Source organism: Colossoma macropomum, unplaced genomic scaffold (genome assembly GCF_904425465.1).
Source record: "Colossoma macropomum unplaced genomic scaffold, Colossoma_macropomum, whole genome shotgun sequence".
In the NCBI taxonomy this organism is placed as follows: Eukaryota; Metazoa; Chordata; class Actinopteri; order Characiformes; family Serrasalmidae; genus Colossoma; species Colossoma macropomum.
This window is the reverse complement of record NW_023494797.1, coordinates 16,470,107-16,496,569: the sequence shown is the minus strand read 5'-3', so window position 1 is coordinate 16,496,569 and position 26,463 is coordinate 16,470,107. Positions and strand designations below refer to the sequence as shown.

Genomic DNA, 26,463 nt, shown 5'->3' with positions numbered 1-26,463 from the left:
CACTTACGGGTGGCTATGCCATCGCTGGGGCTCAAACTCACAACCTCCTGTTGGGGCGATGGCTTAGTCCACTGCACCACTCTAGAACACATGAAGCAGCTCAGATTTTGTGTCTACAAATGTTTAAAACTCTGAAGAAAATATTTGTTGTTTTAACTTTAAAGTGTGGCATCGTCTCATGTGGTGCAGCTATCTAATAATTCATCCCAACATCAGGAGGTTGTGAGATTGAATCCCAGCAATACCACAGCTGTCTATATCTGGAAACCCAAGAGGGAAATATGCCAGATGGGACTGTGTGATAGAAGGAGCGCCAGTTAGTGAGAAAACTGAGTAAAAAAATGCAGACCTAGAAACAGTAGCTGGGAGAACTTTTGACTCAACTAAGAAGTTTGAGTTGTGTGAACTCTGGTGTCCTCAAGATGAGTCAACTCAAGAAAAGCCATGTAAACAGTTACTATATGATTTTTAAGTTGAGCAGACTTTGAGCTCACTTTCTCATCTTCTCATTTTTTTTTACAGTGCACAAACAAATGGTGATCAAATCTTGAGGAAGGCGACTTGACCAAAAATACTGTAAATAGATGATTACAGTTTAGTGTTTACAGTATATAACAACTCAAAAAGTTTGAAATATTGAATAGAACAATCTAAAATGACCTCTAGAGTCCAGTTTATAAGATTTAGCTTATTCCATACATTGGAATAGCAGTACAGCTTGGTGACTTTAGCCACAAAAGGTACCAGAAACCCAAAAGTTGTGTTAAAGAAACCAGGAATGATTGTACTGCTTATTTAACCCTTTTATACAGTGGATAAAATTGTTAATTCTGTCTTTAATTCACTATTAAGTATGTAAGAAGTCATGATCTCTACATGCTGACATCACAGCTACTTTTAAATGAAAAGAAAATGACTTTTTGTCATGAACTACAATTCGGAACAAGTAAACAAATGCATAGGAATAAACTTCAGCCGTCAGTCACCTCTCATTGTTATTTAAATGAGACCTGAATTCCAGTCGGAATGTGTGTTTGCTCAAAAATGCATTAAAACACCAGCAGCCCGCCGAGGCTGAGACCTTCTCTTAGCACTAGGGCCCTGTGTGAAGAAACTACTGAGGAGCTCCTGACTGGTTAGGGGGGGTTTTGTAAAGTAATCAGTACCAGGGATGCGTGGTCCATTCAGTGGGTTGGACAGCGCCATTCCGATCTCAGTCATGCCGTAGCGCTCCAGCAGCACATGACCCGTGATCTCTCTCCAACGCTCCAGAACCGGCTGAGGAAGAGCCGCCGAACCGGACACCATCAGTCTAGACAGAGAATATCAAACAACTCAACTTTAGACACAACTAGCACAGAGTTCTGACACACAAGCTGAGTCTGGTCTACATTTCGCTGCTGTCAGAACAAAATCTCCAAATGGTAACTTTACAGGAGAAGGAAAAAACCTACTTTACTTTTAATGGAAGTCAATGGAACCAGAATTTTTTCCATGTCATTTTGGCCCGTTTGTTTCGGTCCATTCATCATGAAATTTACAAACAACGTAAAGAGCAACAGGCATTTTCAGATTGCGTCAAAAACTGAAAAATGACAAAAATGGAGATACGAGGTTTTGGTCCGACACCAGCGATTTGTTATTTAAGAACAGTTTACAGTTTACAGTGTATAGACAATAATAATTTTCTTTATATCATCACTTTCATAACACAACCTTGTCTCTCTAAAATGTTAACTTTATAGGAGAAGGAAACATTGTAACTTTAACGTTTTGAAATTTTTCTCCAAGTAATTTTGGATCATTTCTACTGATGCGTTCATCAAAGTTTTGATATGGTACAGAAGATAAAATGATAAAAAAAAGGTGTTTTCTTGAGTCAAAGCTCCAAAATTGGAAAAAATTAAGACGAGTTTGTCCACCACCCTCATACTTGTTCAATCCGTATCCTGAACATATCACAAGAGAAGCAGGGCTGAAGGAAGATGATTAAAATTGGAGCAAAAAAACATCAGTATGTGGAAGACATGACAGTCATAGTGGAAAACCAGTAAGATCAAAAACAAAATAAATGGAGAAATGTGATCTGTTTAAGTTTTACATTTCTGGCAACTCAGAGAAATTTGCCGTCGCCATTCAAATAGGATGTTTCAGACAATGTATGACAGTTGTATTAGCATTTGACTCAGTTTGGCTTGAAAGAGAAGAAATCATTAACATTTCATACAAAAACTGTTAAGTGCAGATGTAACAGGATACTGCAAAATGATGAGGCTAATTCGGTTTATTTTCAAAACAAAGAATAAACAAATTGCTTGAAGCCCAAATATACATGAAATATTGTTTCACACTTTCAAGGTTTTGTTTTGTTTTTTATTATTTTTTTCCCCCCTGTGTTACTGTTGGAGTGGCTCCAAAGACTCTTGTGCCCAGGGGCCTTGCAAGATCATGATCTATCCTTGGCTTCGGAGGATATCCTTAAATATGATGATGAAACATTTTTTGCTGGTCCTCATAACTTTGCATACATTAATTATACAGAATTTGTGCTTTTTGTTTCAGCCCTCAAAACTTGGCACTCAATTGATTTATAGAATGTGTTTTTTTGTCTAAGCACTGAAACATTTTGTTTTCTCTTAGTGGGAAAGAGTTTTATTTTGCTGCTGTATCACTGGAGTCAGCATCATACCTCACAGGCAGGGACGCAGAAAGTGGGGGTGCTGAGGGGTGAGGGCAGATTTAAGGGTTAGTCAACTGTAACTACTAAAAATAATAAAAAAAATCTAAACTTTAAACTAATTTGAATGTAGTAAAAACCTGAATCTGCTTGTTTTAGAGTGGCGTCTGTATTTTATTTTTATTCATTTATTAAAAACCTGCAGTGGCCTTTCACTTAATAATCTGACGCAGAAAATCTGATCTTGTCAGTAATCAGATAATGGGTTTACATGAGTCAGACAGTAATCTAATTTCTGCTATAAAACCAGCCAATAAACTCACAGAAGACGATGTGATGTAAACGTAATGTAAAACTCTAAACTATTTAAATCCTTCATTTCATGTTTGGTTTCAGCTTCGCTCCAAAAGTATTTTGCTTATTTCCGGTACCGCCGTATGTTTTCACACATTTGCAGACTGAGAAATCCGAAAGAAATCCGAATAAGAGTTCACATGCACTGAGAAATCTGCTTACTGAGCTAAAATCCAGATCTCTTTACCGGATTTCTAGACCTTACTCCGATCTAGGAAATAGGAATATTTTCATTCAACAAAATATGCCAAATATTGAATAAAAACCATTATATTCAGTTGTTGAGAGTCAGTTTTGTACCATCCTGGTTCTTTTTTCTCTGCTCCAACTGATCAGATGAAAAAATGCATATCATAACATTGTGTATTCTAAAAATTTCTTGAAGTATCGCAATATTATATTTTTGCCATATCGGACCAATCGCATCATATATACACTACTTAAATTTCAGCACCCCCAACTTAAAACACCCTGCCGCGTCCCTGCTCACAGTACAGCATAGCTGAGTTCCAAAAGCCGGGCTGTGGTCCAGGCAGGTTCCATCAGAAGGATCTTTCATACGCAGCTGAGAAACGCAGCCTGCATCCTGACAATGTTCTCTGTTTGAAAAGTCCAGTAAAATATACATTAACACACACGGTACACTATTTATTGGACAGTCCTGCTGAGGACCCGCCTTTCTCAGTGCAGCCTCGCTTTTGTAACGCAGCGCGTAAGATAGAGCTGGGAGAGCCGTGAGTACCGGATCCTCTCTTTACACACAGCCCTGATGAAGTCCTGCACGCGCGGCTGGGTGAAGTGCTGCTCGTAGTGCTGGATCAGTTTGGAGTAAACTGTAGGAACCGCCATGAATACGGTCACCATCGGAGCTTTAGAGCTCAGCAACCTCTCCCACACCTGAGAGAGAGAGAGAGAGAGAGAGAGAGAGGGCAGAGGGGGAGAGAGAGGGAGAAAGGAGAGAGTAGGAGAGAGAAGAGAAAGGAAATAAAGAGAAAAAGGGAGAGAGAGGGCAAGAGGGAAAGAGAGGGGGAGGGAGAGAAATAGGAAAAGATGAGAAAGAGAGAGAGGAAGAGAGAAATAGGAAGAGATGAGAGAGAGAGAAGGAGAGAAAGGGGGCAGATGGGGAGAGGGAGAGAGAAGGAGAAAGAGGAGATAAAAGAAATATAGAGAAAGAGAAAAGAAACGGAGAGAGAGAGAGAAGGAGAGAAAGGAAATAAAGAGAAAAAGGGAGAGAGAGGGTGAGAGGGAAAGAGAGGGGGAGGGAGAGAAACAGGAAAAGATGAGAAAGAGAGAGAGGAAGATAGAAAGGAAGAGAAATAGGGAGAGAGAGAGAGAGAGAAGGAGAGAGACAAGGAGAGAAAGGGGGCAGACGGGGAGAGGGAGAGAGAAGGAGAAAGGAGAGGAAGGAAATATAGAGAAAGAGAAATGAAAGGGCGAGAGAGGAAGAGATGAGAAAGAGAGAGAGAGAAGGAGAGAAAGGGGGCAGACGGGGAGAGGGAGAGAGAAGGAGAAAGGAGAGGAAGGAAATATAGAGAAAGAGAAATGAAAGGGTGAGAGAGGAAGAGATGAGAAAGAGAGAAAAAAGAAAAACAGAGAAACATGGTAACTGTTCTGTAACTGCACTGTGTGTCTGCGTCGGTGTCAGAGCTCGTCCTCTGAGGAGCGGCATTAAGACAGAAGTTCAGCTGCAGGTATTTTGTTAAAAAGCAGAGGAGACTGTAAAGGTCAGCACTGACCACAACACAACAGCATTATAACAGAGAAAAGAGAAGAGAGCCGCTAGTGAGGTCAGAGAGACGGGCAGCTCTCATGGCCTTTACTGGGCTTTTGATGAATGTGTTGTACGAGTGTGAGAAAAGGGCCGCAAAACACACACACACACACACACACACACACACACACACACACACACACACACACACACAAACAAACAGAGAGGTTACAGTGAATGAGAGAGAGAGAGAGAGAGAGAGAGAGAGAGAGAGCGCTACACAATATACTATCAGACACGGGTAGACATGTAAACATCTGCACTGGCCACCTGGGTCACCAAGGCAATGAATTTCGTAACCTATTTTAAGAATTTGAATAAAGAAAAACTTTATTAAAACAGGTTGTAATATCAGTATCTAATAGTGTGTTAATAATTAATTATCTAATAGTAATTTATAATGATTATGAATAACATCCTGTTTTAAATGTTTGAGTAGTTATTTATTATCTTTTGTAATGCACACTTTTCACTGATACTTAGTTAATCATCATCGTGGTGGTTAATGTATGCCTTTTTAAACAATAGAAAGTGTTGGCAGTAATGCTAACCAATCAGCACTCAATAGTAATAATGCTAAACAATCAGCACTCAGTAGCAGTAATGCTAACCAATCAGCACTCAGTAGCAGTAATGCCAACCAATCAGCTCTCAGTAGCAATAATGCTAACCAATCAGCACTCAGTAGCAGTAATGCCAACCAATCGGCTCTCAGTAGCAGTAATGCTAACCAATCGGCGCTCAGTAGCAGTAATGCTGACCAATCGGCGCTCAGTAGCAGTAATGCTAACCAATCAGCGCTCAGTTGCAGTAATGCCAACCAATCAGCTCTCAGTAGCAGTAATGCCAACCAATCAGCACTCAGCAGCAGTAACACTAACCAATCAGCTCTCAGTAGCAGTAATGCTAACCAATCAGCGCTCAGTAGCAGTAACGCCAACCAGTCAGCACTCAGCAGCAGTAACACTAACCAATCAGCTCTCAGTAGCAGTAATGCTAACCAATCAGCGCTCAGTAGCAGTAACGCCAACCAGTCAGCACTCAGCAGCAGTAAAGCCAACCAATCAGCTCTCAGAAGCAGCAATGCTAACCAATCAGGACACAGTTGCAGCAAAGTTAGCAACTTATTGCCCAAAAGCTGCTGTAGAATAATGGGAACATCCTGGTTTGTTGACTTTGTTTTAATGTAATACATCCTTCTAGTCTCCCAGATTAAATGACGGTCCCACAAAAATGGTTCGAAACACTCTCCGGAACCCTGCAGCGATCTGCAGTCATGTTTTTGACATAATGGGAGAAACAGACAGTGACCTGGCTCCCTGTAAACTGGCTCTGGTATAACCATAACTAACATGCGGTTTGGCACACTGGCCCAAAAAAGTGGATATTCTGGTCTTCTTGGCAAAAAAAAAAATCAGGCTATTTTATAGAAAATAATCTCAAATTATATCCCAAAAAAATGTCAGAATGAAGGAAACTGCGTAAAGGTTCGTTTTTTCCATACTGGGACAAACGTAAGGTGTGTCAATCGGCCCGGTTACTGCATCTGGAGTCAAACGGGCCTCAGTACATCAGGTCCAGTGTGCCTAAAATGCTACATCTTCGTATAATCGCAGATTCTGATAAAATAAATCAGCATAAATGTGCACATTATTATATCCTACAGCATGATCTGATAGAGGTGCACACAAATTCATACCCATATCTTGAAAATGATCTTTAAAAGAAAACAAACATCAACCACCCTGTAACTATGGTAACAGTTACCAACATACAATAACTGCAATAAACATTACAATACTGAGCTACTGTAACAATTAAAGTGCAGACATTGATTAGGAGGCGTGTGTAAACCTAATGACTCTCTCTCGCTGACTCTCCCTCTCTCCCTCTCTCAGAGAGAGCAGTCAGTCAGAGAGGCGGTCTCACGGCTGACTGCACCTCCACAACACTGAGGGAGAGAAAAGTGTGAATTAATTGAAGGTGAACGACAGATTCTCCTTCACTCCGTCCCCCCGGGAGACCCCCATCCACCCTGCTCATTCTCTCGCTCTCTCTTCTTGTTCTCTCTCTGTCGTCCTTCCTCTTGCTCTCGTTTTTTCCCCTCTTTCTTAATCTCTTTCTCTCTGCCACTCTCCTTTTCCTCTCTCTCTCCCTCCTCCTCTTCTCACTCTCTCGTTTCTTCTCCCCTCTCTTCTTGCTCTCTCTCTCTTTTATTATTTCCTGCTTCACTGCCTCTCTCCTCTTATCAGCCTCCCTCTGTCTCGCCCCCTCCACACACGGCTCTGTGTAAATGGAATAGGGTGCTGTATCACCAATATTTTCCCAAAATTTTAGTAGAATATATTCAGATATATTTTAAACAGATGATGATGACGTGTCTGAAGGGAGACATGTGGATGTGCACAAACCCTCACACGCTCACACAATTATGGCCTGTCACTCATTTCTCTTTCTCCTTCTTCTTCTCCCTCTCCCCCTGTCAGACTCCCTATTTCTCTCTCTCTCTCTCTCTCCTTTTCTCTCCCTCTCAGACACTCAATCTTTCTATCTGTCTTCTCCCAAGTTCAAGTTTGCTTTACTGACATGACAAACTTACATTTGTATTGCAACAGTTATCCATTATCAATTATCACGCAGGAAATCGTGTACTCTGCCCGGGAGATGGTTACTGGGACCTATCCCTGGAGCCAGGCCTGGGGGTAGTGTTCCTTGGCGAGCACCTGGTGGCCAGGCAGCACATGTGACCAGGCCAGGCCCAGCCCGAAAAGGCAACATGGGGGTACCGTGTGGGCCCACCACCCGCAAGGTCCAGCATGGGGGACCAGTGCAGTGCCGTGTAGGTGGTGGGAGATGGCGGGGAGGTCCTTGGCGGCATGGACCCCTGCGGCGGAAACTGGCTCTTGGTAATTGGAATGTAACCTCATTGGGGGGAAGGAGCCAGAGCTTGTGCGGGAGGTTGAGAGGTACCAGTGCCGGCTCTGGAACCAAACTCCTTGATAGGTGTTGGTCCCTCTCCTACTCAGGAGTTGCACAGGGTGAGAGGCGCTGGGCGGGTATGGGGATACTCACGAGTCCCCAGCTGGCTGTCGTGCAGTTGGAGTTTGTCCCGGTGGACTACAGCACCAAACAACAGTTCGGAGTATTTGGCCTTCTTGGAACGAGTGGGCGGGGTTCTGGAAAGGGCCTCGCCTACAGACTCCATAGTCATGCTCATGTTGGTAATGACTGGGAGACCTAGAGGGGATGATTGGGAAGAACGGCCTGCCCGATCTAAACTCCAATGGTGAATTGTTATTGGACTTGTTATTGGACCGTGCTGGGCATTGATCGTCCATAACAAACAGCAAGTTCGAACACAAAGACCGGGTCGTCTGGGATTCTCTGCTCCCCCAACTGCTACCGCGACCCTATCTGGATTAAGCAGTTAATGATGATGATGACAATCATCTATATAATAAAATAATAACTCCTCTCTCTTTCTTCTTCTCTCTCTGTCGCACTTTCGACCTATTTCCTCTCTTTCTTTCTTTTCTCTCTCTCTCTCTCTCTCACTCACTTTTCTCCATTTCTTTCTCTGTCAGACTCGTGTTCTATCACCTCTCCCCCCCTTTTCTCCTTTCCTCTCTCTCTGTCAGACCCTGTCTCTTTCTATCGCTCTTCTCTCTCAGGCTATCATCCCTCTCTCTCTCTCTGTCTTGCTACCTTTTCATATTTTCTTTATCTTCTTCTCATTCTTCTCCCTTACTCTTCTCTCTCTCTCTTTCTTCTCTCTGTCTCTTTCACTGTCTCTCTCGCTGTCTCTCTCTCTCTGTCTCGCTCACTTTTCTTATTTTCTTTATCTTCTTCTCATTCTTACTCTCTCTCTCTCACTCTCTCTCAGCATCTCCAGTAAGATATGAACATCCTTATTTCTTCCAATACTGTCTGGATTCTTGCTTCTCCACTATATATGTACAGTTGTCATTATAAACAGAGGCACATCATCTATTTCCGTTTCTAACCTTCTGTTATAAGGAGTCACTCAGATTTAGGGCTTTAGATACGAACTGTAGACGTTTCGGTGGATAAACTCTGATCAACTGAACACCTTAAGACCACTAACACCGTCTCCGCTCGGCCGCAGGCACCGTATAGATTTCATTCTCTGCCTAATCGTTAGAAAACTCCCCTTTTTTATCACACTTTTGATTATAGGCTCCTTTACTCAAGTGAAAATAAACCTATTCAGGCATCTCCGTATATTTTCCACTCCAACTGGAAACTAAAATTGCGTCACAATCGCTCAAACAGCTCAGCTCAGCATCTATTGATTTTCTGCTTCATTAAAAATTCCTGAACCCCGTGTTGTAAATAATAAAGCCAGAAAAGAAAAGACACTCTGATCTGTCTAAGAAACAAAATAACTTCTTTTCTTTTATCGCACAAGCATCCAAGGTCACATCAGTGGAGAAAATGTGCGTTTCGTGTCGCGGTTGTTGTTGTTTTTGTCTGGCGCTGTCCTCGCCAGCCCTTCGCTGTCAGTCAGCACCTTGACACCCATTAAAATCTCCAGGACCTTAAAGCGCCCCCCCGCTTTCTTCTCCCCCGCTGCGGACCCCCTCCTTTTACACAGCAGCGGTATCATTCTTCAACGTCAGTCCATCGATTGATCCGCTTCTGAGGCCCTTACCCGGAGCTGCCGTGGTCAGATACAAAGCCACACAAGGCAATCCATCACACACACTCGAACACTTAGCACGACAGTCGAGTCTCTCTCTCACACACACACACACACACGCACCCTCGGTCTGTCAGCTCCTGGACGCTGGTATTGACGCCCACAGCAGTGGCAGCACAGCGACGTGGCTACAATTAGCGCGGCTCTCTGACAACTACCCGATAAGGCTGAACACACACCACCTCCCACACACACCTCCACACGCCACACACACCTCCAGGGCTCGAGCGCTGTCCCACAGAGCCAGTCGGGCCGTCCCGGACCACCGGAGCCATAGTGTGGCTCACAATATGGACTAGCACTGCAATTATGTTGATACATACTGCAACCAATACATCCTGCACCGTATTAACCCATTCATGCCCAGTCAAAATGGCCATTAAGTACAAAACAGTGCCTGAAAATGTGCAGCAGTTTGTTCTCAGTTTCTGAGGGTTTCAGTCGTGTGTCATGTTTCTGTTGTGGCTGTCATATTTGGGACCGAATTTCTGGCTTTGTCCTCGTACTATTTTCAATTACATATATGGTTTAAATTATTTGCACATCATTGCATTTTGTTTTTATTTAAATTTTGCCCAGCATCCCAACTTTTCTGGCAATGGGGTTGTATTTCAAAAAATAAAAAGCTTATAATCTTCCATGAAAATGTAAATGAATTTTGATTACATTCCTGTGCATCTTTTTTTGGTTACGATTCAGAATTATGTGAACATGACTGGGGTGAAATACAGACAGTCAGAATGTTACAAAATTACTGCTACTGAACTGCCACTTTCAGGTCAACACACTTTCATATCCTGGGTAGTTACTGAGTAATAAGCCTTAAGATCAAGAACTGAATGATAAGCCTGGAGTATAAGAGACGATGGAACTTTCATGTTTTGTGTTGTTGGGTCGTGTCTGGCTGGACGTATTTTACCTTCTGAGCATTAAACTCGGGCAGCATGATGCAGGTGCCCCCCACCCACAGTGGGCACAGCAGCTTATTCACAATGCCGTGCACATGGTGAAGGGGCAGCGTGTGGAGGATCACATCGTCTCTGCTCCAGGCCCACTCGCTCACCAGACACTGGACCTGAAAGAGAGGGAAAAGAGAGAGGATTGGTGGTTAGTGCCACATAATATTCATATTCAGTATCATAATACTTTCCGAATTCATTATGCTATCAGATGTTAGCATCAGTAAAGCTAATGAACCCATGCTTCCTGTGTGCTGCCACTCTGTGCTTAAAGAATATCTTAAAACCTCACATAACCTTGTTTTATTGGACTTCTTTAATGTTTTCTACCCTTACAAACAAAGAAAGTTGGGACAGCAGGAAAACTGGAAATAAAAACAGACAGCATTGATCTGCAAATCCATTTTTTGACCTGTATTCAATTGAAAACACCACAAAGACGGGATATTTAATGGTTCAAGTAATTAACTTGATTGGTTTTTGCAAATCGTCACTGTCCAAAGTAAACATGTAACTCCATTTTTGTCGATTTAGATTTTTCTACATCATTTGAACATGGCAGATGTCCATGTAAAAATTTCCTGATTAATGGACCAATAGAAATGCTCCAGAAACACTTCGAATAAAATCTCTTTACATTTACTTCCCTTGAAAGTAAAGAATATTTTTGCCCTCTCCTGTAAAGTTAGCATTTTAAAGATACTTGTTTTGCTTTGGACAGCAATGATATAAGCTCCCCGAACAAAAAATTAGCCACCACCTTAAACACGCAAGGTGACAAATTTGTTGTCCGGGGAGCTTATATATGAATAAAATCACTTTGCTTCCAGGCAAGAATTGCTTCTAGAAGTCACTGGAGGTTCTTCGTAACCAATTTCTGAAAGAACACTCCACAGGGAAGCGATTTGTATTCACAAGCCGCGAAACACGCCGGCGGTCCCTGTCCATCAGTTTCGTCTTTCGCCCACAGTTCTGACAGGAATTTTCTGTAGACTTGGATTTCTGCCACGGCTGGTCGACCCGTATGACCATACACTTCTAAGCACCTGCAAATTCAGCTACTTCAGACTGTGGCCTTTTTGCCAATTATTATCATCTGCTTTGTGACCCACTTTCTATACGAGACATTCACTGCACTGTACCACCTTTTCTCAATCTATGAATCCCGTCTCACACCCTTAAACAGGCAAGGTGACTCACTTCTTTGTCCGGGGAGCTTATATGCTTACTCTAAATGCTTGCAACCTGTTCCAAAAAAGTTGGGACAGGGGCCTGTTTACCCCTGTGTTACAGCACCTTTCCTTTTAACGGCATTTTTGAGAGCTTGTTTGGGAACTGAGGACACCAACCTGTCGCAGCTTGAAAATGAATCTTTCCCAATTCTTGCTTGATATAACACTTCAGCTGCTCAACAGTCTGGGGTTGCATTACATTGCGCTCAATAATGCACCTCATGTTTTCAGTAGGAGACAGGTCTGGACTGCAGACAGGCCAGTCTATTAACTGCACTCTCCTACGAAGACACACTGTTGTAACACATGTAGAATGTGGCTTGGCATTAACTTACTGAAACAAACTGGGACGTCAATGAAAAAGATGTCATCTAGAAGGCAGCATATTGTTGCTGTCGGGACAAAACTTCCCTTTTTCATTTTTGGACATTTGAAAAGGCCACAAACGGTCCAAATGGTCCACAACTATTTAGGAAAAATGATTTGTCTATTTACTTCCTTTAAAAGTTCAGAACATTTTTCCTCATCTGTAAAATGACCAAGGTCTTGTTCCGACAGGAGTGATATGTTGCTCCAAAATGCAAATGTACCCCTCAGCATTAACGATAACAATGTGGGTGGTCCTTTTTCCCTCTGACGCGACATCCGTTACTTCCAAAACCAATGTGAAAGGTGGACGAGAGCACATGTTTGTGTCAGTCCATCTCTGATACATGACTTTGCGCAGTAGAGTCTTGTAGACGCAGCGACGAACTGTGTTTACTGACAAGCATTTTCTGAAGGCCATGTGGTGCTATTCATTATAGAAGCATGTGGGTGTTTAACACAGCACTGTCTGAAGGGGTCAAAGGTCATGGGCATGCAATATTGGTTTTCAAAGATTCCTCAGGATTCCCTGAATCTTTTAATCACGTCATGGTTATACTGTAGCTGGTGAAATCTAACTGTGCACTGAGAAACAATTTTCTTGAACTGTCAGACTGTTCACTCACACACTTTTTTGCAAAGCGGCAACTGAGCCTTTTGTGAATGTTCCTTTTATATGTAATCATAATAGTTCAACAATCTCAGCCTGATAGGATAAGTCACACTACATATGCAAATGTTTGGGTGTCCTGGTCAAATTCCATGTTTTGTTGATTATCTAAGTGACAACAAGTAAACACATCCTCTACAAATTGAATGCATAATTACTGCTAATTTTCTGTATTTAACATATTGGGGAAAAAATAAAACATAACCTGTGCAAAAGCAACGGCGCATCTGATATTGTTTTTTTGATATGTTTTATTTTTTCCAATTTGCTAAAATCAGCAAATAAATAGAAATTGTACACTAAAATTTGCAGAAAAATGTCATATTTAAGTGTGGTCTCTGTAGAGGATGTGGTAACTTATTTTCACTTAGAAAACTCAACAAAGCTTGTTATTTGACCAGGGTGTTCAAACTTTTGACTGTAGAGGTCAGATTCATAACTTACTAAAACCATCCAAACAAGCTTTTATATGATGAAATCTAAAATATAATACTGACAAATATACTGCTGACATCAGGAGAAAACCTTGTATCTCCATTTTCGTTGTTTTTCAGTTTTTGAAAATATAATCTACAAGAGGTCTGGTTCCATTGAAGGGTTAAATACTTTGACCTGAGGTTCTTTAATGTGTCTAATGACAGTCTAGGTCAACTCATGAAAGTCAGCATGTCAGTGTGAATGTGTGCTGCATGATCCAGAATCAGAGCTGCAGCATTTATTAACTGCTAGTGAACGGTTTCATTCAGCGTGGCCACGTAAAAACCATTAAACCTGTAATAAGAGGAAAAACTAATGCTGAATGTGGGTTAGTGTGCGTAGACCACAAGCCTGCCATGCCCCGCACATTCACCACGTGTTCCTGGGCTGATGATTGATGGAGAGGCAGTGATAGCGGTCAGGCAGCTGAATCAGGTCAGGTTCATGATTAAAGTGGGCCTGGCCTGAAGGATGGCCTCGAAACCCCTCAGTAATCCCGCTCTACACAGAAGAAAATGCCATTATGTATATTTAACCAATAACAGAAATTCAAAACACCATATTAAATTTACAGTCAGTACACATTGGAACAGACTTCTGTTTGCGTAAAAGGCACTGACCTGCACTGCCCATCACAAGTTTGGGGACACTTTGCCTCCTAAAATTGAACTACTGTTTGTTTATCACTCTTACTTTTCAATTAAGCTCAGAAAAAAAATACCTAGATTAGTTAGCATCAAGCTTCTATATGCAAATGCTCTGAGTACATTTAGCTTCAACACTCAGTTAAGGGTCTTCTTTGATAGTAAGAGCAGGTTTTAAATAATGGTTCGACTGAACTGTTGTTAAAAGCACAAATTTGAACAGCTGAATGGTTTAAGTGTTGATGAGTGCTGACATCAAAACGAGGGGATACAATGTGTGGCTTTATTCTCAAGGTGGCGCCATCACAAGTAACCTGATACCTGACCTGTAAGTGTCTAAGGATACCGATACTAACTTAATCTAAGCTAACTAGCCTTCAAATCATGATTTTTACACAATTTCACTTTTTTAGAACCAAAAAGGGGTCTACTATGGATATGTCAAGCCTGTTACAACACAAGAACCCTTTTTGGTGCTATATAGAACCCTTTTCCATCAATCTGAAGAACCATTTCACGAAAGAAACCTTTAATCATGCAAAGGGTTCTTTGAGTGTTAATGTTTCTATATAGAACCATTTTCACTACTAAAGAACCCTTGAAGAACCATCTTTAAGTATGCAGACACTGAATTGTGTTAAAACTAACACAAGTGTTACACTCTTTAGTGTTAAATTAACACTGTGAGCCTTAAATGTAACACTTCCTCAGTGTTTTTACAGCTAAAATTGTGCACTGTTTATACACACTAGTGTTAATTTTATTATTGTTATTACTTAAACCTGCTCACTTCTACTGCATATAGCACTTGTGCTTGGTGGCTAGTGCTGAGAAGCCCTGAGTGCCACAATATTGTGACATTCAATCAGTTCTGAGATGGATAATCACACTTAGGATATCTTAGAAGTAGTTAAATGTACTTACACAGACTTTATAAAGCTCGCAGACCAGGCAATGAGCAAATGTCAAATTCAAAATAACATTAATGTAAGCTACCTGTAAGCTAAAAATTAGTCACATTGCATGTGTAAGGTGGTAGTAACTTCAGGCTCCTGCAGATGGCGCTGCACGAGGATGATCGGGCTATAAATACCTGTGGGGTGTGCAACTGGATTCATAGATTGAGAAAAGGTGGTACAGTGCAGTGAATGTCTCATTCAATGTGTGGAAAATGGGTCTCACAGCAGATGTTAATGATTGGCAAAAGGAGTGATTGCATTTGGGCGACCAAAGACCACAGTGTGAAGGAAGTAGCTGAATTTGCAGGTGTATCGATGCATACAGTCATACGGGTCGACCAGCAGTGGCAGAAATCCCATGCTGCAGGAAATTCTCGTCAGAATTGTGGCCGAAAGACGAAACTGACGGACAGGGGCCGCTGGCATATTTCACGGCTTGTGAATAAAAACTGCATTGCTTCTAGGAAAAAACTGCTTCTAGAAGTCGATGCAGGTTCTTCACAACCAATTTCTGAAAGAACTCTCCATAGTGAACTGCATACCATGAACATATGGAGTGGAGTGGCACGCAAGAGGCCTTTGCTCACTTCTGCTCACAGAGTTGCCTGGTTACAGTGGGTGAACAGACACAGAAACTGGACTGTTCATAACTGGAATCGTGTTATCTGGTCAGATGAATCTCGTTTCTGCCTGTGTGTGCATGATGCTCAGCGTCATGTTCATCGTAGCCCTCAAAAAGCCTTCAATGAGGACTGCGTGCAAGGTGTGGTTCAAGCTGGAGGAGCTCTGTGATGTTCTGGGGGCATTTTAATTACGCAGAAATGGGTCCTTGAGTTGCGACAGTAAATTTGAACCACAGTGCCAACATCGAGCTGCTGGACAACCAGGTTTAGCCTTTTGCTCATCATCTTACGGAGGAACAAAACATTCCTATTCCTGTATTCCAAGATGGCAATTCTTGCATTCACAGGACTGCAAATGTGACTGATGGTCATGATGAACATTCAGGAGCGTTCACACATCTGGACCGGCCTGCAAAATCCCCTTGAAAATCTGTGGGACTCTACCTGGAACAACGAGGAAGACGCCCGGGAAGGCATCCATGAAATCTGGCCGAACTGCACAATTCTTTGACGCAAGAGTGGCTGAACGTTGATGTCACCTACATCCACAAACTGTCCGAATCGAATCGTAGCTGTTATTGGTGCTTGTGGAGGTATTACACACTATTAGGTCTGACTTTTTGTCTGGTGAGCTTATGTGGTTAACTGTAACACAAACTATCTCCATGGTTGGGATAACAAAAGGTAAAACATATTCAAAGGCAATCATTAGAAAAAATAACAATATAACAAAAAGAAATAAATGCTAATTAAGAAAAACGAACAAAACTGCAAGAAACGCAGGGAAGCTCTGCTTACAGTGCTACAGTATGGTGAACTTCAACCTTTACCTTCAAGTTTAATCAGTTCCTTGCAAGAGTGAGGCGCTCACACTCCTGTAAGACACCAGCCTCTGTGTTTTATTGGCACTCTGGGTGTAAAAACAGCCTCTAGAATCAACTCTGGACAGTCAAAACAGTGAAATTTGCTGTGTGTGTTCTTTCCAAACAAAGGGAACATTTTGAAAAGCTGGATGTCCACAAACGTTTGGCAGATAGCTGGACTGACCAGTTCCAGCTAGTCTAAAACTCCACCTTTGTAAAACCTTCCTTAAACGTCTGTCAACCTCAAACTGACCCGTTTTAATTCTCCTAAAAAACACTGTACCTTTTCTGCCAAATATGACTACAAACTAAAACTCTAACTTCTCCATATCCAATAAAAAAGCAGCAGCCTCTCACTTCCTATCAGCTCATAAAAAGGAAATTGACCAGGCAGGTGGTGGTAAAGGTGAAGGACATACACGCAGACCATTCCTGCATTATGGCAACACAGTGGCCCCCTGCCCGGTCAAAGAGAGCTCCTCCTTAATTGAGAGCGAGCTGGTTTTCCACTCTATTGGACATGCAGGTCAATTTTGGTTGAAAATTTACTAAATGAGCATCTCGCAGTGCCTGGATTGTCCCGCGTAACGAAATAATTTGGGCGGTTATTCGGAGAGCTCGTGTGGAACAAAGGAAAAAGGAGTCAAAGCTGTGAGCTCCATCAGCAGAGGGGAAACATGACTTCCCTCAAAGCTATCAGCCGACAGGCTGTATTTCTAATCAGACTGCTCCTATCAGTCTCTTTAAAACAAAGGTGACTTGGAAGTGGTGTTGGCTGCAATATCATTCATAATCCTGCATTAAGGACTATTTAAGTTCATTATTCATCATAGATGTTGAACTGCCTGTTTATAAGAATGTAAAAAGTCCTAAAGCAACCGTATGAGCTTTCTATGAGCACGTTTGTAACTAAATTCAGCATGTCTGTTCTCAGTGTGTTACACATCAATCTTTGAGTTTAGGTGAACTCAAATTCAACTCAATTCAACTCGTCCAAAAATTGAAAAAATAAATGAAATTCTTTTTTTCTTAATTTTTGAGGCATTGATTTAGAACTAATAAGACCAAATAAGGTTAAGTACAATAAAATATAATGGTTTACTGGAGAGACAGACATCCATTACTATGATATGGTCACTCAAAGGGGAATTCCACCCATTTTTAAAATGTACACATAATTTAATCACTGAGATGTAAACAGAGTCATTCAGAGTGGTTTGGTGTGAAATGGTTGATTGTAGAGACTCAGATTTCTTTACAGTGGTGGTGATAGGAACCAGGGGTCGCCATGACTACAACACAAATATAGACATTTTATTTACTATCCAAAACCACCAGTGAACCTACACGAGTCTTCTAAGTTTTATATGTAATGTTGCCTCACAACACCCTGCATGTACCCCTCCACCATGAATGGATTTTAAAAACAGGTTTTAGGCCAAAAATTTCTCAAAGCTATCGTTAAATCTAATGTCATGCAACATTTTACAGGGAGCTCTTAGACTCACTGGGCCTCATTCTCCAATATCATCCTAAGTTTCTTCTTAAACGTGTTTGTGAAAAACGTCCTAAGAAAAAGTCTACGTCAGATTCATGACGTGTTCTTAAAGCATAGAACTGTTCACACCTTTGTGCTCTTGAGTGTGTGTCGATTCTGTTCTTACCTAAGAACACACCCCAAACATGAACATCAGAATCTTCGTAAAAAAACTGCGTAAGTGGGGTTTAAGAAGAAATTTCTTCTTAAGAACGGTTGGTGTACGAGGCGCATTAATCTCTTCAGATATCTGATTCCTTTCAGCACTGCTACCCTTAAGTTTCTCCAGAACGGAGCATTTCACATCCAACAACATCGAATAACTGTTGACATCTTACTGAGTGGTTTTTACAGAAATTCTGATTGAAAATTGGTGAAATTCCCTTTTAACAGCTGAATATTATTTCGGACCAATGACAGACATTTCTGAGCAATGTCTTGGGCTTGTTATTTACCATAGCCTGCAGGCTGCTGTGTGTGTGGAGAACTCCTTTTGGTCGTCCTGTTGTGCCACTGGTGTAGACAAGCATGGCTGGCCTTTCTGCCCAATCAGAGAGGGCTTCGCTGGACTGCGTTGGTGACTCCACTGCCTGTAAGCTGTCCAGGCTGGATGTAGGAGGAAGCTTGAGGCAGGGCAGCCCCAGTTTTTGGGCCAGAGGCTCCAGGGTGTCGGCGTGAGGCTGTCCCACCAGCAGCAGTGAGCTTTCAGAGTCGGATATGATGTACTCCAGCTCAGCCGGGGGGTGTTTCCTGTATAGGGGCACAGCTATGCCCCCGCACATCCACGCCGCCCACTGGGCCACTGTGTATGATGCATCGTTGGCACACAAGAATGATATACGCCTGCCCTGCACGTCCCCAGACTGACAGGCAAGCGCTTGGCTAATGTGTCCTGCTAAACTTCTACTGCTGTTGTATAGGGAGCTGTAGCTGTGGCGTCCACTGTGGTCTATAACGGCCACCTTTTCTCCGTACGCTACGGCTCTGGAAAACACAGGAGTAACCTTGTCTCCTGCTTTGAGAACAGAAGACGTTATGGCTCTTCGAACTACATTTCCCAGCAGCCACTTTAGGGAGCGTCTACCAGCTTTGCAGTGTACACAACTCCACGACGATCTCCACGCAGTAGACACATAGACATACTGCATGATGGGTGATCAAGGACCTCTATGACAGCAACGATCCAGAGACCATCTTCAACTGTATCCATAACCGAAGAGGATAAACAAGGGATACAAAAAATGTGTTAATACCAGAAGCACTTAAAGCAATACGGTACTAATAATATGGTTCTAATAGAGAATACTTCAAGCTTTTCTTCAAAAAATATTAAAGTTTTCAAACTGTTTTAAAGGATTTTGGTGTTTCTTGTGCTGTACAATAACACTTCCATCCCAAAACTGAATGCTGAATGTGCTATGTGAGCCTACACTTTCAAAAAAAGGTACTCTTTAAGTAAATGTTAGTCCCATCACAATGAAAATGGGTTACTAAAGCTTCAACATGGTCCTTAAGGTCCAACTGTGTACCCTAAATTAGTTTTAATGGTGTACACTACATTCACTTTCCCACAATATAGGTGCACACAAATACATAATACACAATATTTGAAGAAGACTTTTACACATTATGTGACAATATTTATTTTTCTGACAGCTGATAAGTTAGAACAGACAAAGACTATCAAAATAAATTATGAATCCAATTATTTGTATTCAACATTTCACACACTGTGCTGCACTAAAACCAAATAGGACTAATTTTACTCTCTTTTCATCAAAACATGCAATTGAGAAGTGATTTTTTTAGTATTGAAGTTATCCACAATATGCTCAGAAAAGCATGTTGTCACATACTGCGACGGAATTTATCACAATAACAGTAAATATGGTCATAATGCCCAGCTAGAGTTTACTACAAGAAGAAAAATGAGAGGTCTTACTAATATTTTCACCTCGTATAATGTTCCTGTAGTTTTGTCTTATAGTATAAATAATGTTTATCTTGTACACTGTAGTTAAAAACAGTGACTGTGTGAATTCACTGTTTTATTCTTGTAGGAATCCTGTAGAAACTCCAGCTGTTTGACTACAGATAGATACACAGATCTTATTCATTATCAGACTTTCTGCAAGTAGAAATCGACCGAATTGTTCGGTAATGTGTTTATAATCATGCTTAAACTAAATGATGCCGATGTCAGTAATTTAAATGATAATTTAGCGTATTTATAACCTGATCAATGATGAACAGCGAGAGCAGCACGAGGCCGAATCGGAGTAACACAGCTAACGCAGCTAACACTGCACTGACCGCTCAGCGGATAAACATTCACTTCCCACCACATTCCGGTCATCTACGAAAATAATGAGCGCATGTTTTATGCTTCGAAATTACAGACGATATATTAACAAACAAAACTCAGCCGAAACCGAAGCGCGTAAACAAAAAAAATCAGCGTCTTACCTAAAAGTCACTCTTGAGGCACTACGGCGCTTTATAGTTCCGGGTGGAAACCAAAACTAGGCAGAACGTTCCAGTCAGTCCTCTGTGACTACTCTATTGTTTACAACGGCGCAGGAAAAGTAGTGAGACATTTTCTGCATGGCAAACATTAACATCACGGGTATGCGCTGTAAATTTGATCTGTGAACGGCACATTAGTGGCATATTTGTGTCTAGTCTGTCAATAAGAAATCCAGTTGATTATAAAAATAACAGCCAAATATTTGTGCTATTCAGGTAACTATTTAGACCGATGACAACTATGACAGTACTGGGCCTTCAGATCTTCCACCCTGCAGAGTTTAGCTCAAACCCTAATCTAACACCTTATCCAGGGAATGAAGGCTTTCAGAAGCCTCTGAGTGTTACAGCCAGGTGTGTTGGATCTGAACTCATCAGAGTGGTTGATCTCCAGGACCAGGATTGGGCCTATGCCATTGGTTCAGGCCTATCTGATTGGTTTATAACAGTGTTATTCATTAAGGGATGTGCTGTGGTGTGTTTTAATCTTGCAGACTTGCCCTTGCAGCTGCCTTGCCCTTATATATTCACATAACTAGCAGCATAGGTAAATAAACAAACATTTGGAGTAGTAAACAGTATAAGCTGAAACTGAAGTTTAATGGATAAAAGGCTTTGGACTAAAATATGGATTCTAAAATCTGACTTTACCTTCTCTCTGCCATGTAGCAATGCGGCCTTGTTTGTAAGTAACAATGGCAAGAAAAGACAGACGTACACGCGGACAGACGGCGCAGTCAAATTGGTGGCGTGACACCTGAACATGTGTTGTGCCATTAAGCTGTTGTTAGCCAGTCTCGGCGCGAGCCTACTGGTTTTGGCATCGGCTCACAGCACGGGCACACTCAGCCACCAGCTGGCAGTCGCGGGCCTCAGATAAGGACTGCTCAGAGATGGCACTCGTTCAAAAAGTTTTCACTTCCCTAAACCCCTCCGCCGCAAACGAGGATGGCATGTTCCTGCAAACTGGAAGCTTTGTCTCAGAATCTCCCCTCCAGTTTGAGGAGTAGTATCGTCAGCGTCGCACAAAGAAGGTGCTGGGAGAGAGGATGCCCTCCAGAAGATGAGAAAAGCTCAGTAGGATGTTGTTTTTGCTGCCCATTTAAGGTTTTTAAGCTTGACCCAAACCATATACGGTCTGAGATTTTTTTGTGGACCGCTTTGGAAGATGACCATGGCTAGCGTTTTCGGTTTCAAGGTTCGGCCATGTTCTTGGCACCAGCCTCAAGGAAATACAATAAGGAATACAACGAGGAACGCGGATCGGGAGCAGCCGCAGGGCTGAAGGATATCCAGCCGAGCGGCGATCACCCCAGTGCGCTTCCGCAGAGACCGCGGGGCTCCAAGCCAGGACACTCTTTCTGGACGGCCCCGCGTTGGCAGGTAAAGCGTCCGGCAGCGGGCGCCAACTTTCTGTTTGTTTGGCGCAGGATTCTGAGGGAAAACATCAAACCAGAGAGAGAGGCTCCTCTTTTCGGGATGCTAGCAGAGTGAGCTGGGAACGGAAATCAAGGGGAGTGCCAAAACGCATCGGGTTGGCACCAGATGAGAACGTCTTGGCAAGCTTCTCATCCCCTCCCCCCCCTTGCCCCGCTCGAAACACATGGCACGGCGGCGGCGGCATCTGGCCGAGCTGACTCCCGGCAGCTGCGCATTGTCTTCACCAGTTGGGATGCTTGGCACAGCCACTTCATCAACTACCTGTGGCTCCTCCCGGGTGCAGAGGGGGCGATGAATTATTTGGCACTGCAGCTGCAAACTTGACTTCTTTCCAAGAGATACAGCAGCGTAAACACACCCCTGCACATTCTCATACACATACACCGAACAGGAGGGAGACGGTGCCACATCTGGACCCGTTTGACGTGGTGTTATCTCTGGAATTAGGCAACTTTCGGGATCAAACGTGCAAGATCCTTCAGCTGGGGCGCTGATTTGCAAATGTAATGAGTTCCCAATACTTTCTAAACCTCCGGTGGAAGAATGGGAATAATCTCCTCAGTTTTAGAAGTTGTCGCCAACCTTAGATTTCTGGAGATCATCTTAGGCCCTCTTGACTCCACATCCCTGAAATTGTTCCATCGTTTTTATCTTCTGGTTAAACCCAGGGATCTTTCTTGGGAGCTTCAATGATGTATGGTGCTTTCCATTTCCATCTGTGCAAAAAAACACGTGTGGTTTAAGCTGCTAATTAAAATGTCTACCATGAGGGATGCACATGTTCCCTTTGCCAGGATATTCCCAAAGCTTTCCTATCCCCGCGAATGCCATTCCTTCTGAGGCGATTACAAAGCTCTCGCTGCTCGGAAAGGGATACTTTGTCTTTTTTCTAAGGGTAGTCCCGTCATGTTCTTTAAATGTTGCAAAAGTGGCGAAACCTCAGGAGGGGCCGAGATGGCTCAGAACTTTTGAATAAAGCATTGTGCTCGGCATTCTTTATGAGGGAATGACAGGGTACGCTCGTCTCAAAGTGGAACAGCTACACCAGTGCCAGCGAAAGCTTCTGACACAAGCATGTCACGGGCATTATTTTTTTAAGTGATCCAGACATCCGTTTCATCTGGGAGCCTTGTGATGGCTTCTGTTGAGCTCCACGACCCAGATTGGATCAAGAGGGTTTTGTTGTTTTGTTTTTGTATGTTTTGGCAGTGGGGGGACCAGATTATATCTGTCAAGATTCAAAAGGAAGCAGCTTGGTGGTTTTTTGTAGTGCTCAGCTGATGGTGACCCAGTGGGGTTTGGCTCCATCTGTGGCAGGCTGACCCACTTTAGCCCACGGCCACGTCCAACTGCTTCGTGTCCTGAGCATATGTGTGGTGGCAGGGGAATAAGCGATCATCGTGGCACGGGACAGGGAAACACACGCTGCTGCTATGACACTTCAGCAGGCTTCCAGCCGCTGTCTTTTCTGGAGCATATGTTGGTGATGCTGGTCCCTTGGACCTCGCGCAATGGAGGATCTGGAGCAGAACCCACCTCCTCCCTGTGTTCTGGAGCTTTCCTTTGAGGGACATGGGCGGGTATGCTGTGGAAAAGATGTGCATATGAAAGTTTGTCTTATATCTGTCGGTCATGAAGGTGCACTACTGCACATTATAGTGCACAATCACTGTTAATTTGCTGAATTTAACATATTGGAAAGATATAAAATATACAGTGTGGCCTGTGCAAAAGTTAAGGCACATTTTAGAGTTTATTTTTTTGTAATATGTTAAACTCAGCAAGTAAATAGAAACTGTGAATTAAATGAAAAATGCCATGTTTAGGTTTCTTCCTTGTACATGTAAGTGAAAGGGAGATTGAAACTGGTGAGGAGACCTTTTCAGAAGTGAACATGAGATTTATACTTGTTTCAGCCTTAATTTTTATAAAACCTCAAAACATTTAGCTGAAAAACTTCTCAGTGCCTAGAATGGCTTAAATCCTGAATCCTCAGGGTTCTGCATGTGGCTCTTCACAACTTACACATTCATCTGGTAATAGTTATTTATTTATTCATAGCAGTTACTGAATCTTACATTTTAAGATTAAGGGAAATTCCACTCATCTAAATTTCTGCTTTTTCAGTGGTTCAGATGTAAACAAAATCATTCAAAGTGGTTTGATGTGCAATGGTTCAGTTTACAGAAAAACAGACTCAGATTTCTTTACAGTGGTGGTGATAGGAACCAGGTGTCACAATGTCTACAACACAAATTTAGCCATTTCATTTACTACCCAAAAGCCCCAGTGAACCTACATGTGTCTTCTGAGTTTCATATGTGATGTTGATGATGATAAAATAGGGGTAAGTATGGAAAACAAAAATTTCTTTGGAGACTATTTGGCCGTACAATGCCCTGCGTGTATCACGCCACCATGAGTGGATTTTAAAAGTATGTTTTAGGCCAAAATCTCATCTTGAAACTATCGTAAAACAGTGTCTCAGGCATCAGTAAAACTATATTTTAGGCCAAAATGTTCTCAAAACTATTATGACACAATGTCTCAGGCACTAGGCAACGTTTTAACAACCACTAGCTTCCTGTGATGGAGCTTTTAGGGGCATTAAACACTTCAGATGTCTGGTTCCTATCACCACCACTGTGAAGTTTCTAGAACAGAGTGTTTCACATCAAATGACTTTTACACCTTTTTTATGTGATCATGCAGAAATTTTGAAAAATTGGTGGAATTCCCCTGTCATAATTGAATAACATGCCTTTTCTAGTTTACATAAAAATGTTTCCCTCCAAAAAGTAAAAGTCCTGGCCCCTGTTCTCCAGCAGAGTCGGCTAACTACCCCGTCCTGTCTGCCGTTGGGCTAGAATATTGCCCTCTACTCAGGGCGCCTGTGCTGGAAGCTGGCCAGACTGTGGCACAGGCGGGCAGCCATGTGGAGGGTATCAGTGCACAGAGCTGGTGCCCGTGGGGACCGGAGTGCGTGAGAGACACATGCGGCTCCATGCTGGTGTTCAGCTGATGCAGTCTGGCCTCGAATCACTCATGAATCACGGTTAGCAGGTGTGATTAGAAAATCTCCCAGGATTTCAGCAGAGGCAGCGGCGTGATTTATTCGATAAGGGAATCCGATATGACGTGTTAATCATACGGAGTGATTGGTGGAGGAGTGCTGCATGAGTGGAGAGGAGAAAAGAGGACGGACAGTCAGCGCAGCCTCATGATTGCAAATTAGTAGAGATTAACTCTTTGAAGTCCGTAACAAAATGTACCTGTGAAATTACAGTAATGTACTGACAGCAGTTTCTCCAGTATAGTGCTGTTTATTTACAGTACTGTTACAGTACAGTTACAGCACGTTGTGTACTGTTTTTACAGCAAGGTGTAGTTTATATATGGCACTGTTGTACCGTACCGCAATGCCTATTACTAGGAATAATACTGTAATAGGGTATTACAGGGAAGTATTTCATAATGTTGAATTTTAACTATTTAAATTGAACAGTATGTTCATGTTATTACAACCACATTTCCAAAAAGTTGGGACGCTGTGCAAAATGTAAATAAAAACAAAATGCAATTAATCATTTAAACCTTATATTTCATTGAAAATAGTACAAAGACAACATAGCAAATGTTGAAACTGAGGAATTTTATTGGGAATTGGGAAAACATTTCACTTTCAAAACTACAGCGGTGTCTCCAAACGCTTACAGAGTGTTGTTAAAGGAAGAGGTGATGAAACGCAGTGGTAAACAGGCCCCCGTCCCAACTTTTTTGGAACGTGTTGTTGGCATCAAATTCAAAATGGGCATATATTTAAAAAAAAAACAATAATATTTCTCAGTTTCGACATTTGATTTGTTGTCTTTGTAGTATTTTCCTTCAAAAATATGGTTTACATGATTTGCACATCATTGCATTCTATTTTTATTTACATTCTGCACAGTGTCCCAACTTTTTTGGAAATGGGATTATATTTAGAATTATTATTTATTTATTATTTACTATTAAATTTTTTTAGCAAGTGCATTTTACTTAAGATATTAGCAGTTACTTGCCAGTTTTTGCAATCATAAAGCTGACAGTAATCCAATGCCTGTATTAATATAACATTATGAGATGAACTAGACAACGAAACACTCATGGTTGGAAAACCAAAACATTCAAAAGCATCTTTAGGGTAGGACTAACATGATGAAACAAACAAACAAACAAAAAAAACTTGTGAAATTAAAGGAGAATTCCACTGGATTTTCAAAATTGCACAGTTCAATCACTGAGATGTAAACTAAGTCATTCAGAGTGGTTTGCTGTGAATTGACTGTAGATCGGTAGGTGGTTGCAGAGAAACGTACTGACTCAGATTTCCTTACATTGGTAGTGATTGGAACCAGGAGTCGCCATGTCCACAACACAAATAAACGTTGTTTTCTATCCAAAATAATCAGTGAACCTCCACGTGTCTTCTGAGTTTTTATGTGTAACGTTGATCTGAAAAAATAAAGCATTTCAGGGTCCATTTGTCTTTACAATGCCCTACATTTACCTCTCCACCATGAATATATTTTTAAAAACCTTCTCAAAGTTATCATAAAACAGTGTCTCAGACATCAGGCAGTGTATTCATAACCACTACGTGTAA

At 42.0% G+C, this 26,463-nt stretch overlaps 1 protein-coding gene across 2 annotated transcripts in view; it reads right to left on the bottom strand.

Annotated features, from left to right (window-relative positions):
- The window catches only part of acsf3 (acyl-CoA synthetase family member 3), a 62,929-nt gene extending 42,516 nt beyond the window's left edge, over nt 1–20,413 (bottom strand). Inside the window, exons 1-5 of one of the 2 annotated variants that reach the window (XM_036584422.1) lie at nt 20,319–20,413; nt 18,308–19,052; nt 10,442–10,597; nt 3,774–3,928; nt 1,167–1,312 (exon numbers count right to left, since the gene is read on the bottom strand). In XM_036584422.1, coding sequence (XP_036440315.1) covers nt 1,167–1,312; nt 3,774–3,928; nt 10,442–10,597; nt 18,308–19,000 — 1,150 coding nt within the window. In that variant the 5' untranslated portion in view covers nt 19,001–19,052; nt 20,319–20,413. Of the gene's footprint in view, nt 1–1,166; nt 1,313–3,773; nt 3,929–10,441; nt 10,598–18,307; nt 19,053–20,087; nt 20,259–20,318 lie in introns of those variants that run through there. The other variant, XM_036584423.1, reaches the window with a different exon arrangement.
- Nucleotides 20,414–26,463: the final 6,050 nt, after the last annotated feature.